The sequence below is a fragment of the Phoca vitulina genome, unplaced genomic scaffold, assembly GCF_004348235.1.
Source record: "Phoca vitulina isolate PV1807 unplaced genomic scaffold, GSC_HSeal_1.0 scaffold8, whole genome shotgun sequence".
Taxonomy (NCBI): Eukaryota; Metazoa; Chordata; class Mammalia; order Carnivora; family Phocidae; genus Phoca; species Phoca vitulina.
This window is the reverse complement of record NW_022589711.1, coordinates 35,148,187-35,162,783: the sequence shown is the minus strand read 5'-3', so window position 1 is coordinate 35,162,783 and position 14,597 is coordinate 35,148,187. Positions and strand designations below refer to the sequence as shown.

Genomic DNA, 14,597 nt, shown 5'->3' with positions numbered 1-14,597 from the left:
TTTACGTTTGAAGCCACAAGACTAATTTGTTTATTAGGTGTGTTCTAATACGTTGAGGAGGGGGCATTTTTGGCAAATAAATAAATAAATAATCCGACAAAAGGCCGTGACTTTGGGGCCAAGGAGGAGCTCAGGAAGAGGAGGCGGAGTCTTTGCATAGTTCTAAACGAACGCAAGGTGGCAGCAGTGGGCAACGCGGGTTCGCAGCGGAAATGCAGCACTTTTGCAAAAACCACAAACGGGAGGCTTTGAGAAAGAGGAGAAGGTCAGAAGGTGACTAACTATTTCTTTATCACAGAGACCGTGGTGTGGAACATTCGTCCTCTCTCCTGGGAGGTGGGAGGCGGCATGTCACATGATCTGCCTGGGCATCCCGTACCCCGTCATGCCCGCCTGGGAGGCCCCCTTGTTGCTGCCCATCTGCAGGCCGATGACGTTCTGTCCCTGGCGAAGCTGCTCCTCTGAAAATCCTCTCCGATTCTGCTGAGCTTTCCTGGGCAGAGGAGGTGAGGGGGAATAAAGTCATTCTGACAGTTTTCAAACCCTTCCCAAGATACGCAGTTAGAATGGCTCTCCCGGGAGGGCTACCAGATAGAACACAAGGTCACCAAATAGAATAGTAGGCCCTGTACTGAGCTACAGTACTGATAGGAACTATGATCATACCCTGAGCTATGGCCCTACTCTGAGCTATGACCTGACCCTGAGCCATTGCCCTACCGTGATCTATGAGCCCTACCGTGAGCTATGATCCTATCATAAGCTATGGCCCTACCCTGATCTATGGTCCTACCCTGGGCTATGTTCCTCCCCTGGGCTATGGTCCTATTATGAGCTACAGCCCTCCTCCAAGTAGGCTGCTCCATGATACATGAGCTCTCTACTCCTTAGAACCCAGATGATTTTTCAGAATTTCCATGAATCAGTGTGTCCTCTCTGAGGACTTCACTCTCAGACAACTTTCTTATCACCCACTCTCTCACAGTTACCTCAAGCCCTTGTGAAAATTACAAACAGCTCTTCTTACAAAGCAGGTCATTAATCCCAATCCACCTTGCCCTGTGCAGGGCCAAGTATTAATGTGCCCGTTTTAGAGCTCCAGGACCTAGGCGTCAAGGAGGAAACATGTTCTTCCTCGCCAGAGGTCAGCAAGCTGCAGTACAAAGAGCCAGATAGTAAGTAATCTTGCTTTTGCGGGGCATATAAACCATGGTATGTCACTCACACAGCTGGGACTAAAACCAGAGTTTCAACCGGCCAATATCTAGGAGGTTTTCGGACCAGGTTCATTTAAACTGGTACCTTTTTATAACAGTCTAGAAGAAGAAAGAGGGATTAGGGAAACGAAGGGTCAATTATCTGCTACAAAGTGCTCTTTTGTCTTCATTGCCCACAGAGCTCTTAGATGGAGTTTACGATCCCTTGCTTCCCCCCACCCATGAAAACAGTAGCAACAACAACAACAACAACAAAATAAATCCTTTACTGACATGACCACGTAAGACATTATCCAGACCAGGCCACTTTTGGAAGTGAAAGTGACTGTTACCAATAAATTCACTGGGACAACAGGCATGAACCAGGACATATTTTCTCTTCAGTGAGTGCAAGAATAGATAAATGAGTTGACTTAGGGCTTCTTAGATCAGAATAAAACCAAGTTCAGACCTCAAGCCACCTTCCTGAGGAAAGCCAGCCAGTCCCGCTCAGCCCCTAGAGAAGGAGCATGGCCAGAGCTGGAGGGTCCAGGTATCTAGCAGGAAACACTCAACCGAGTCCGCTGTGGGTGGGTGGGCTGCTGGCCTCATGGCAGCATGGCTCTTTCTTTGCTCTCAGCAATCAGCTGTGGGCCAGGAGTGCCCTCCCACTCCCTCCAGCGCTTGCTTCTAAGGGCTTTGTGTGGAAATGGCCTCTGGGGTTTCAGACGCTCTCTCTGGTAAAATCCTCCTCTGCTGGGGGCGGTGGGGAGGGGGATGGGGAGGCGGGAAGGGTTACTTACCTGTGAAACCAGGATGGCTCTCCCCTGTAACAGCCGTCATCCTTGGTGACCGCAACACTGCCGAGAGCCATCAGGGTCCTCTGCACGGCCGCCATGTCCTTCCCTGCAAACCAACAGAGAAATGAAAGCCAAGCCTGTGTCAGGGCCGAGGAATCTGGAAGGATGGGGCTGGCCCTCTGGGAAGGAAGTTCTGATAGGAGGCTGTCGGCGATCCCACCCAAGGGGGAGGGATGGCAAATACTTCTCAAAGCCCTGAAGAGAACCGTAGCAAAACTTCTTAGAAAGGAACAAAAAAAATCACCTGCCTACTCTTTATATGACTTGCCCAGTTTCTCATCCTTTCATAGTTGCTGTATGAAGAAAACATTCTAAATACCTATCCGCTCAGATACAGGTAGGTCCCTGCCCTGGGCGGGGGCCCTTGCCTCAGTGGGTTCTAGAGCTGTGGCAAGGGGAAATCCTGTGGCTAGGCCTGTGAGCTGGTCTGCAGATGAGGATTTTCCTCAGGACTGGGGGGGCGGGGGGAAGGAAACTAGAAAGAAGTTGTTTTGGATGGCTTAAATGCACCAAACCGCAGCTGGCTCCTCTCTTTTACTTCCTCTGGGTTAAAAGGGCCTAAAATCACCCATTGTGCATCCAACTGAGTACTCACTTGGCTCTCTGGGCTGGAGACGTGCACATGAAGGAAAGCAAATCAACACAGAAAGCGCTCAATGCGACACAAATGAGAGGCCCTTTATTTTGTGTAGCTTGGAAGGAGCTAAATGGAGATAAAAAATAGCTGGTTTGTGGGGTGTGTGTGTCCGTGTGTGTGTGTGGTGTGCCCCTTCCACAGTGGGAGGGGGAGCACTGTTACCTGAGGGGCCCAGTGACCCTGAACCCTCAGAGAAGGCCATTGGACCCTACCAGTCAGCCTGTTCCTCCCATCTCTTCTCCTCTCCTCCCTTGCGTCTGACTGCCAGGCCCTGGACTGGGAAAGACGCCCCTGTGCCGTTCTCCCTGACTTAGAACCAGATCCATGCAGGGCACAAGTGGGAAGAGCAAAGCTCAAGGCACAGGGTTAGAAACCATGAAAGCTAACGGCCAATACTAAAAAGCCCTCTTTGGGGGCGCCTGGGGGGGCTCAGTCAGTGCTTGAGATTCTCTCCCTCCGCTCCTCCCTCCATTCATGCGTGCTCTCGCTCTCAAATAAATAAATCAATCTTAAAAAAAAAAAAAAAGGCCCTCTTTGCACAGAGTGAGCCATCTGTGGTCTTTCCGGCCGGGCTGTTGCAGCTCGGTCACTGGGGAATACAGAATTACAGGAGAAAGGCAGATGGAAAGCAAGCCCGGCGTAGAACGCTGATGAACTAAACCATTAAGGCCCACAGAGGAAGTCCAGTTCATCTATTCAATGAGGAGAGAGCGAGACAGCAGATCCTCCTTCCCTCACTTTTCTTCTCCACCCCATGAACCACAGGGCGATTTCCGGGGTCCTGAGGCCAGGTGCGGTTGGCAGGCAGCTGCGGGAGGCAGGGACGTCAGAGGAGAGTCCCCGGGTGCAAGGAGCAGCTGGGGGGGGGGCAGGTCAGAGTGTGTGGGCAGCAGATGGCGGAGGGCTCAGGAATAGTGAGACGCAAGAGCAAGCCCAGAGGTGGTTGTGAGAATGACTTCTCTCCATAGATAAAAAGCTTTTCTGTAATTGTCACCGTGTAATGCGCTCCTTTTTTGGGGGGGGGGGTGGAATAGAGCTGTAGTGATGATATTCTGAAGGCTCACTCTGGAAAGAGAAAGGGAGAGGGTCTGCTCTTAAGTAGTGAGCCATTAAAGAGAGCCTAGAACAATGAGGAAGCGCAGGGAGGTTTAGGAAGGTTCGAATACGCCACTCAGCTCTGCTCTGTACAAGGAGCACTCGGGAAGTCTGTTTCTGCTGGTTGGCAGGAGCGGGTCTGGTAAGCGCAGGGGCTGGGGGTGCCCAGGAAGTCGGCCACAGGTACAAGGCGCAGCCATGGGCGCAGCGGCGGGCTGTGTTAGAGCACAGCCCCGGCCTCCGTCACGCGGCGCTGGCTGCTGCGCATACCGCATGGACCCAGGCAGGAGGAGGGGACAATGCTGGGGGCAAGAGAGCCAGGAACCCGCCCACCCTCATCCGGGAGAGTGGGAAAGGGAGCCACAACACAATCAGGGGCAGAAGAAGCTAGGGAAGGGGGTGTTTTTGACTGGAACACATTGGAGAAGTTTTCTTAAGAAAGGTCCCAAGGCAAGAGATTTGATATAAATTAGAGGCTAGACACTTTATTATACATGACATCAACCCAGTGGAACTGATATTATTGCCTGCAGTGGAGGGATGGGAACACTAATTCAGGGAGGTTAATGAGCGGGCCCAGAGTCCCTCAGCAAGTAAACCAGAGCCTGGCTCTAGCTCAGGTGTCCAGATGCAAAGCCCACAAACAGTCCACCAGGCCACCATCTCCCAGGGCAGGCCGGCTGGGGTGCCACGTTCCTTGGTGATCAGAGATGATCCGAAGGGGTGGCAGTAGCTGCTTCAGTGCCAGGCTAGAGGGAACGCACTGGGGGGGACAAAACTGGGTCATGGTCCTTGGACCCCAAGGGCCGTAAAGTCTTTGAGAGTTTTTGTCTGGAATAATTTCTCCAGGCCTGCACCCAAATAAGGTTAAAGCAGGAGGAAGAGTTGGGGCCTAGAGTCCCCCATCAGCATGCCAATCAAGTTCATCATTGCCAAGATTCTGAGTCACACTATGAGCAGAAATCTGCCTCTCTAACTTGTCTAGCTTGCTTTCCTATCACGTCTAGTTAGCCTTCTAACAGACGTCCCTAACAGACTGCCGGATTGATGGAATGGCATGAGGGCCTTTTTCTAGCCTCCTGGCTCTTACCAGTTCAGAATTCCAGATCACATGCTGCTGGAGGGAGGGGGCCGTTTGCAGAGGCTGACTTCTGTAACGGGGGGTCACATACTCAATGTCTAGAGGAGCAGTGAGGTTACGGAGCATCTGAATCTTGGCACCACCTGCCTAGAGCATGACACTTCAGAACAAGGTTTCCCAAGCCTCTTGGACTATTTATGGGATGCTGTAGGGGAGATCTCTTCAAAAATATGAATTGTGGGATGGCTGGTGGCTCGGTCGGTTAATCGTCTGCCTTCAGCTCAGGTCATGATCCCAGGGTCCTGGGATCGAGGCCCGCATCGGGCTCCCTGCTCAGTGGGAGAAGCTCAGCCTGCTTCTCCCTTTGCCTGCTTCTCCCTCTGCTTGCTACTCCCCAGCTTGTGAGCTCAATCTCTCTGTCTCTGACAAATAAATAAAAAAATCTTAAAAAAATATATATGAATTTTGACATCATTCCCCTGAGAGACGGATTCAGCAGGCCTGGGGGGAGGCCTGGAAGTTCATATTTTTAATAAGCTCCCCAGGTAATTTACACCATCAGGCAAGTCTGAGAAACATGATGACCCTCAAACTAGACTGATCATCAGAAATATCTGAGAATCTTAAAAACTCAGATTCTGGAACAATCTCTTGGGATGATTCTGCTATAGCCAGATGGATAGGCACCACTGCTCCAGCACTTTGGTTTTTCACTTTTTAAAAACATCGCAATGTCTGGCACATGGTAAATTACTACGTAATATTCCTTAAGCAATAACTCCTCCCATCAGAGCTATCTTCCCCAAAATCAAATGGTAAAGTCAATAATTAGAAGGGCTCTGATCCAAGTCGGGAGCCAGCTCAGAATCCTGGCAGCATGGAATCTCTTTGCTCCCTGAAAGCTACCCCTAGATATTTTGGCAAGACAGCTCAAAAACCACTGCTGAAGGCTTTTCTTCCAAGAAAAAAAAAAAAAAAGAAGAAGAAAAACGGTCCTGAAAGAAGTACCAACTAGAGGAAAGTGCTGGGAATTTTCTAGATGCTGAGTCCTTGGTGGTGACCTAAAAATGAGACCACTGGCCGTTAAAATGGGAAGTGACACAGGGAATAGGAGGTGCCAAATGTCCATGAACAGCTCAGCATTTTGATAAGGCGACCTGGACTCTTATGGGAGGGGATGATATTAGACTTGCAATTGTGGGAAACAAGACAGTGGTGTAGTACGGTAGCTTCCCTTGTCTCACCTGGCAGACCTTTTCTCAGAGAGTCTTGACATCTGGGTGTGCCCTCTTTGCTGCATTATCACAGGGCAGTGTTTCCCCAAGCACCAAACTATGAAATGATGACCTCTGGGGGTGGGGCCAAGGGTTCTGTATTGTCAGGTCCCCGCCCCAACAACCGGGACTTTTTTTTTTTTTTTTTTTTAAGTAGATAGGCTCCATGCCCAGCGTGGAGCCCCATGTAGGGCTTGAACTCAGGCCGCTGAGATCAAGCCCTGAGCCGAGACCAAGACGTGGGCTGAGATCAAGAGTCGGATGCTTAACTGAGCCACCCAGGCGTCCTACCACCAGGGATCCTTAATACCCATAAAGTTTGAGTGCTGCTACCATAAGGATACTTCAACAGGGATTTTGTTCTCTTGAATTTTTGTTGTTGTTGTTGCTTTCATGATATCTTATGCATGTCTTTGGGAAGAAAAAATAATCGGAAGGGTAAAAGGGAAATAAAAAAGACCAGAGAAAGGTCATTTGGGCGGGTAAAGTCAGACTGGACACTCTACTTTTAATACTAAAAGTTTTTTACAGTTTATAGCCCAAACTCTTTGCTTCAGAACTACTTCCTTTTTTTTTTTTTAAGTCTTTTCTTTAGTCCTTTTTTTCTTATTAGTCTTGACTCATCTTTGTTACTTCTGGAATACTGACCTTTTTCATCTTTCTGGAACCATTTCTTTTTTCCCTGAGTAATAACTTAGGCATGACCCCAATTCTCTCCTCAAGGTAGAGGAACTATTGCTACGGTCAAAGGAGAAATGTCAGAGAATAGATTGGGCTTGTTCTGTGAGTTTTATGAATTTTTGTTGCTTGCCTTCCTGGAGACACTCTGTCGGGCAGTGGTTCTCAAAGTGGGGTTCCCAGACCAGCCAAAGCAGTGTTACCTATGATTTGGTAAGAAATGCACATTCCCGGGTCCTACCCCAGATTTAATACCTCAGAAGCTCTGGGGCTGTGTTTTCCTAAGCCTGCTGGCTGATTCTGCTGTACACTGGAGGCTGGGAACCGCTGCTGAGTGAAAAACCTGCCCACCACGATCACGAGCAGGCAGCGCTTGAGGTTGCTCTGACAGGAAAGGAGGCTGCACGCAGCAGGCACGTGTGGTGACTCACGTCACTCCAGGTACCTCACAAGATCCCAAATTGTCTCTCAAGTTGGGCAAAATGTTTCTTTGCTCTTGCTGTTAAGGAGTGACACACACAGCGGTGCCTCCCCGGAGACTATATTTGGACCTTCCAGGTACTCCACCCCCGGTGGGAACCACACTCCTCCCTAACTCCCAGCCATCACGGAAGGGGAACAGGGAGGCAGGGTGAAACCACGTGTCCAGGATCCCTGTCAGTAGGACTACTGAGAGAAGTCATCAGACGGGACTGATCTTTGAGTCTTGCCCGCTCTGGCATTCTAGAATTCTACCTGCCTAACGCTTGCTCACCATGTGGTGATGCCAAGGAAACAAAAGGTTAGTTGCTGGCAGGCTTGTAGTAGGGGAAAGAAGCCAACATTTATTAGGTGTCTGCTAGCCAGGCGTTGTGCTAGGCATTGTACACGTTTAGTCCTTACAAGAACCCTCTGAGGAAGGCACTAGACCTATTTATAGAGAAGGAAACCGAGGCTCTCAGAAGCCAAGCCCTTGAACAAGTTCACGAAGCTGGGATGTAGCTAAATAGTTTTAACCCATCTACCTGACTCCAAACTCATGCTCCTTCCACTGAACCAAGATCTCCTGGGTCTGTAATTGGCAAAGCGACATATTGCAGGGAAAGACGTCAAGAGGGTAATGACCACGAGATAGAAAAAAGTCAAAAAGGGGGCGTGCAAAGCCGGTCCCTTCGTGCTGGAGAATGGCCGATGCAGGGAAGACACCACCCATGACAGGGGGCAAATGTCATCCAGGCAACCCTAGCGGCTTCTGTGTGAAACCATTCATGAAGTCCATCTGTTCCAAGACAGAATATGTGCCTTTCCAGCCTGCTCCTCCCGCCCTCATTGTCCATTTGTCCTACAACAGGACAGGCGAATGACAGCAGTAATTTTCACACTGCCACCATACATTACGCTCTATGATTGCCAGCCACTATGCTAAGCACTTCTGAGGCATCCTCCCATTCCATCCCCACATCAAGCCCATTAAATAGACACTAATACCCGTTCTTCCGGTTGAGAAAACCGAAGCTTAGAAAAGTTAACTGATAGGTGGTGGAGTCGAGGTGTGAACTAGGCAGTCTAATTTCTGACTCAGAAATCTGCATTCTACTAGCTTCCAGGGTAAGTTTTCTTTGCATCTTTCTGACCCGCACATTCCCTAGCTCTCACGTGTTCTCTCTCATTCTGTCTCTGTCTCTCTCACACACACAAACACACACACCTCCTTTTCCTGCTCCTCCCTATTCTCCCTCCCACTTTCTCTCCACAGGAAAGACGCCGATGTCGAACCTCCGGTATGCTCTCCTGAGTCACGGACAGCTGAGACAGCCCCACTCCTACCCCTTCCGGGCGCCCATGGCAAAGCCAGAACCTGCCAGGCATTGACCTTCCATCATCCAAGAGAAGGACTTCTCCAGTCCTCTAAGCGGCCCTCGGCCCTCGCTTCTTCCCCAGCCCTGAGAGGGACTGCTCGGCCCCAGCTTCCTCCCAGGGGAACTTCAGTAGCTTTGTCTCTAATATCCCTGTGGTTGGGTTGTTTTCTGGGCCATTTAGCTCTGGGTTCCTTTTCAAAGCCCTGAACCGTTTATTCTGGTAGCTCCCAAGTCCATTGCAAACATTGCACTGTGCATCTAAAAAGGGGCTTCAGGACAATGGGTCTATCCAGGGCCTCTGCCTCTCTAAAAAAATGGAACCCTAAGTGAGAAGGCACTTGGCAAGCCGAGGCTCCTGCAGCTTTATTCATCCACAACATCAGAGCCACATGGAGTCACTGGGCAGCCGTGGGCAACAGACCGCTACTGGGAAGGTGCCAAGAAGGGAAGATGGGGGGCAGGGGGCAGAGACCTGTTGAGCATAAAATGCCTGCAGAGGAAGAAGAGAAGTCCCCAGACAAGGAGGACTGGACCAGTGGCAGCCACAGCCTCCACACCCACAGTGCGTGGAATCGGGAGTGAATGGCAATAAACTGAAAACCAGTCGGCACAGTGGGGACAGTGTGGCAGGAAGCTAAGCAAATGGCTAATTCAATAGCTGTATAGGTAAACACGTACACCCTCATAGGCACGCAGACACATGCCAACCCTGCCTGGTGGCGTCCCTTTGATTCCAGCTTGCTCCTCCCCAAACAGGAGCGACAACAGCCTCTGGCAGAAAGGACCCAGCCTCCTCCCTCGGGTCTCACCCTGGCCTTGCTCCAGGCCCGCTCGGCCCCTCCCTCCTCTGCCCGAAGCCACCCGCTTTCCCACCGCTTGCCCCGCTGTATGGTAACCAGCTCCGGCCTGAGCCTCAGTCGGTGATCCTGAGCATCCCCTCTAATGCTTAGAAAGACTCTTCCTGAACCTCAGTGCTCAGTCTCCCATGGAGGGTCCACCAGAGGCCATTTGGACACCCCCAAGCATCCGCTTTGCTATTGCCAGCCATGGCCACCTAAACCAGGTCAGTCACAAACCCTTGGAGTGAGTCCCCTTCTTTTCCTTTCAAGCTTCATACATCCCCCCCACCCCGGGGATGAGACTCCTCGGTGTCTGCCTCGTTTCCTGTTTTCTAGGAGCATTAACGCGGCCTGGAGCCCGCCTGTCCACTACCCTACCTCGGGCTACCATAGTCAGTCTCACTCCTGCTTCTTGACCCCCCTTTCCCTTAAGAAGTATGAACATACAGGGCTGGGGCAGGTGGTGTAGACCTCCCCCTGCTCTGTCAATCAGGGACCATTGCTCCCTCCACCCCTCCTCTTCACTGCCAGCACCTCTGGGATATAAAGTTTCCCTGTGTGGTCTTTGATAAATGTGGAAAGGCAAATAGAATAGCCTCAGTCACGTAAAGACAGGAAAGCACACTCGGGGTCCCCATCTCCCACTTTCATCCTCTTCCTACTTTCTGTACTTAGGGAGGGGCTCACCCTTCTAGTCACAAGAACCCCCTAGTGCAGGGGCTCCATCCTTCTGTCCTACACAGCCCTGACTCCTCCTCCTCATCTTCATCCTCCTCAGTCACCGTTAGGACTCAACAGCCCGCTCCTGGTGTAGGTGAAGGAGACAGCCTCCTGATCAGAGCGTGGCATGGCACGCTAGTTGAGGCCCTATTCTCCGGCATCAGAGTTCAGGTTTGAGCCCCGGCTCTGCTGCTAGTTACTGGCCATACGATGTAACAAGTAATTATGGGCAAGCCTCAGCATCATCTTCTATGAAATGGGAAAATTAATAACACCTCATAGAATTGTAGGAGAACTGATTGGCATTACACAGTAAAGTCCTTGCACCATGCCTCCTAGATGGAAAACTATCCATAAGCAGTGGCTATCTTTATTAGCTGGGAAAATCATCCCAGTTTTGATCTAAAGAGCAAAAACCAAGCCTCAACTGTGACATCCATGAGGATGTGGAGGTAAGTATCCACGAAGTCCCATGGCCTGACCCGAAGGACTGGATATCTGAGTTTCTCAGTAATGGCAAAACACAGGTAACCTGACCGGGGTCTTAGGACTTCAATAACTCGAATGTGAAGGAAACAGGAAATGCCACTTCCCCGGGTGTCCTATTGGTTGGAACACTGACAACAGCCAGGGCCAGCGAGCATGAGGGAGCAGAGCAGGCCTAGAGGCCCGCTTGAGCTGTTCCGTATCTCCAGAGCCTGGCCGGCTTCGCGTGAAACAGTTGCACGGAGGGCCACACACATTTGGGCTCGAGGGGCACACTAGGCCCTATGCCCATGGGTCCCAAATTCTCGGGCAGTGTCTCCAGTCACATCATTTTCCCCAATAACACTGGATTGTTAAATACGTCCAGAAACGGGATTTGATTTTTATGCCTCATAACACGTCTTAAGTGAAGTCACAAATGTGAAAGAAAAAATCACGTGTCCCACTTTCTGAGCGGAATACATATCTGGAAGGTAGAGTCCCCAAGCCCTCTGACAATAGTTTAGTAAAAGGTCGGGGTGCTCATGATTTCTCAGATTGAATGACACAACGGCGCCCGGCAGCTTTGTCTGAAAGCCCTGCTGCTGGTGACTCAGAAGCAGGCTTACCACCCCCCTTCTCCTCCAGTAGCTACCATTTGTTCGGCAAGAGTTACGTTGTGGGAGGGGTAGCAGGAATAAAAGACATCCACGTAACCATTTTAGCTTCCTCTCCGCGGAGTCCTCTGTTTTCCACACTAGTTTGCTGAGGTCCCTGCCATGTCCTCAGGGTGTGCGTTCCCTCAGAGGAGGAGACCCTTTTCAATAGAATATCACAAAGGGGTAGGCTAACAGTGCCCCTGGGTCACGGTGGATAACGCCCCACACCCCAGCTCCCACCCCCCCGCAGGGGCACACGCAGGCCCGGGGAAGAACATGGCGAGCAGGTTTCACAAAGAGATGGGCAAAGTGGAGAGGACGGAGGGCGCAGTCCCAAAGGCCCGAAGGCTGTTTACCTTCCCATAGATCCACCGTCTGAAAAATGTCAGTGGTCCTGACGCCGTAGATCTCTGCAGCTTTTAGGAACTGGGAGATTTGCTCCATCTGCTTAAAAGCCATCTTTGACTCAGAGATCTTGGGAATGGGCTCCTGTCCTGGTGGGTATAAACTGTTTATCAGCTTGCACAGGACCTGCAGGGAGAAAGGGGAGACAAAAATCAATGTTTCCCTTGTATTTACCCGTCACGGATGCAAAGTGAATCCAGGCCCTACAGGGCGCAGCTTACAGGTTTGGGCAGAGGCAAGTCTTGCGCCCTAGGAAGGCGCTGGCTCCAGGCTGGGTGGCCAGGTTCCCACGCCAAATCCCAAAGACCCAGGTGGCCTCACTCCCAGGGCTGCTCCCCACTGCAGCGGGGCCTGCAGCCTAGGAATCCCCTTCCCTCCTTGCTCCGTGCTTCCTTTCTCTGGAGGGTGGGGGTGCGGGAAGAATGTTTACAAATAGGGAACAATGTGTGGTGATGAGGCCGTGATTGCAGACTTTCAAGGGAGGGAAGGGAGGTCTAATAATAGGATCTAATATTATATCTTCTATCAAAAGGCAGATCAGAATCAGCCTTCAATAATTCATCCCATATGTGCCAGTGATGTATGAAAGAAATGAACCGGGTACCATCCTCCTAGATGCCCATAACCCAAGTCCTGGGCAACCCAACAGAAGTGGGGAAAGCTGTTATGTAACAGTAAATCACAGCCTGGGGAAAACATGGGCTGGTGCGAATCAGCAGTCCCCAACCCCCAAACGCACCAGAGCCTCTGCTCAGAAAAGCAGCTCTCAAATAAGGATTCCCTTCAGTTTCTCGAGAACCCGTGCCTTCAACAGACATTCAGCAGCCCCAGGCAGCAGGGCTCCGGGGAGGAAGGGAAGGACGGCCAGGTGCTTAGTCGTCCTGACTCCTTCCTTTGTTGTACTTTGTAACTAACCCATTCCCCGGGGGAAGGAATAACCCTCCCAGAGCTGAGGGGCCAACAGGCTGGAGAAATCGAAGGGAAATCCTTATCTCTATTCCCACGGGGAAAAAAGCAAAAAGGCTTCTAATTTGGCAACAACTTAAGAGGGAGCTGCCACGTCTCGGGTGGGTGGAGAATCCTCTAAGCCAGCTAGGGAATTATGCGGGGAGTCCAGATCTTCAACCTGGAGAAATAAAGGCATGCCCATGCCCACCCCGCGAGACACAAAGCTTGGCAGCCGCAGCTCCTCCCGCAGCCTGGCGTTGGAAGAGAAAGCCCTGGAGGGATTCCCCAGCCCGCCGCCCCAGCAACCAAGACCGCCCTGGCCTTACCGTCCCGTCCATTAACCATTTCTGAAAATGGGCTCGGCCGGGGGGCGGGTGCTCTATGTCCTCGGCGCACTGCAGGATGATCCAGTCCACCAGCTTGTTCTCCAGGTCCGCGTCATACTTCTGCTCGATCTTCTCCTGCACCTCTCGGCTTAAGCCGTAGCTCGGGCCCCTGTTAGCCATCTCTGGAAGAGAAGAGAGGACACGCGCCGCATCCACACAAAGGCAGCAGCGGTCCCGGGCTCCCTGCGAGCGGGGCTGGGACGTGCGGGGCTGGGCGGCCTGGCCCCGCAGCAACAGCAAAGCGGGCAGAAAGCCGGGCGTGGTTTAAATCAAGGAGCCAATGAAGCCACAGGGGTTTCACCTACCAACGCGGAAGAAAAGCGCAGCCACGCGCCAGTGACTCTAGAATAAAGCCCCTGCTGGTCCAGGGGGGCAGGAACGCCCCTCTCGGTCCCGCCTATCGATGGGATGAGATGAGATGATGCGCACGGACTCACAGTCGAGGCCGAACCCCCCCCCACCACCACCACCTACGGCAGCCGGAGGGCTGGGTGGTGGTCGTGGCTCCCCCTCTCTAGAAGCGCTTTGCAGAGGCGGGGACCCTGGGCTGGGAGAGAGCAGGTCCTTAACAGGCAGGAAGGCAGGCCGCCTTGACGTTCAGTTGCTGATGCTGCATGGCGCCTGGAAGAGTGGTACACTGACTGATTCGATTTTCTCCTGGCTGACGCGGGTCAAACCGGGGCCGTTGCTAAGAGCCCTCCAAAAAGCCGGCGCTCCCGCATGTCACTCAAGCCCGCCGCCTCCCTCCCGCTGAGAGCTTCTTTCTGGCTGCACAATTCTTTCCCCTCCTCTGGGGGACACGGCTGATTGTCTACCAGGCCAGCACGCAGCTGCACGGGCCTGGGGCCTGGGGGAGGGTCCCTTCTGTCAGCTGTCCATCTGTCAGGATTGCCAAACCACTCTCCCTCTGCCCTGAGGTAACAGTTGTCTGGCTGGACGGGAGGGAGGGGCTGAGAGCTGCAACCATTCACTTGTTCAGCTGCCAGCCAGATTCCATCCAGAAACTTCCATCCTGGTGGGAAACTGTTGTGCCTCAGTTTGACTTATCCAAAGAATGCACCTTTTTTAATGCTATTTTTAATCGAAAGATACTAGGAGCATGTTTTATCAGTTAAACAGAGCTCAGTGTCAATGCGGTCCGAAACTCATGGAGCGAAAGGTTTTGATAGCTTGTGAACATTTCATCTGTTTATTTTAGTTAAGGACCTGGCAGGCCCCACTGACATGCTACCAGTGTAGCATGGTCAAACAAGACCTCAGGACAAATCAACTTAGACGTGGGTTGGCCTGAAATTTTTAAAACTGCCAAAGAGCTGGGCAATCAGCCTTCTTAGCCTGCAAGCCACTTGGGGGTAAGGTCTCATTGGTGTTGTGCAAGTCCCTGGGTACTTTTCATGAGGAAAACACCCCAAAATGTGTTCTTTTGGTTCATTCAGCAAGTATTTTTTGAGTGCGTCATTGTGGCAGTACTGAGCTGGAGAGGAATCAAATAGAATTCTTTCCCCTGAGAATTGCT

At 51.7% G+C, this 14,597-nt stretch overlaps 1 protein-coding gene across 1 annotated transcript; it reads right to left on the bottom strand.

The window, feature by feature from the left end:
* On the bottom strand, window positions 1-13,849 carry TAGLN3 (transgelin 3). Its single transcript, XM_032406526.1, has 4 exons — window positions 13,022-13,849; window positions 11,699-11,873; window positions 2,000-2,102; window positions 1-493 (listed from the first exon to the last, which is right to left on the bottom strand). The coding sequence occupies exons 1-4, from the start codon at window positions 13,199-13,201 to the stop codon at window positions 352-354; spliced, it is 600 nt and encodes a 199-aa protein (XP_032262417.1). The 5' UTR covers window positions 13,202-13,849; the 3' UTR covers window positions 1-351.
* Between the last annotated feature and the right edge of the window lie 748 nt (window positions 13,850-14,597).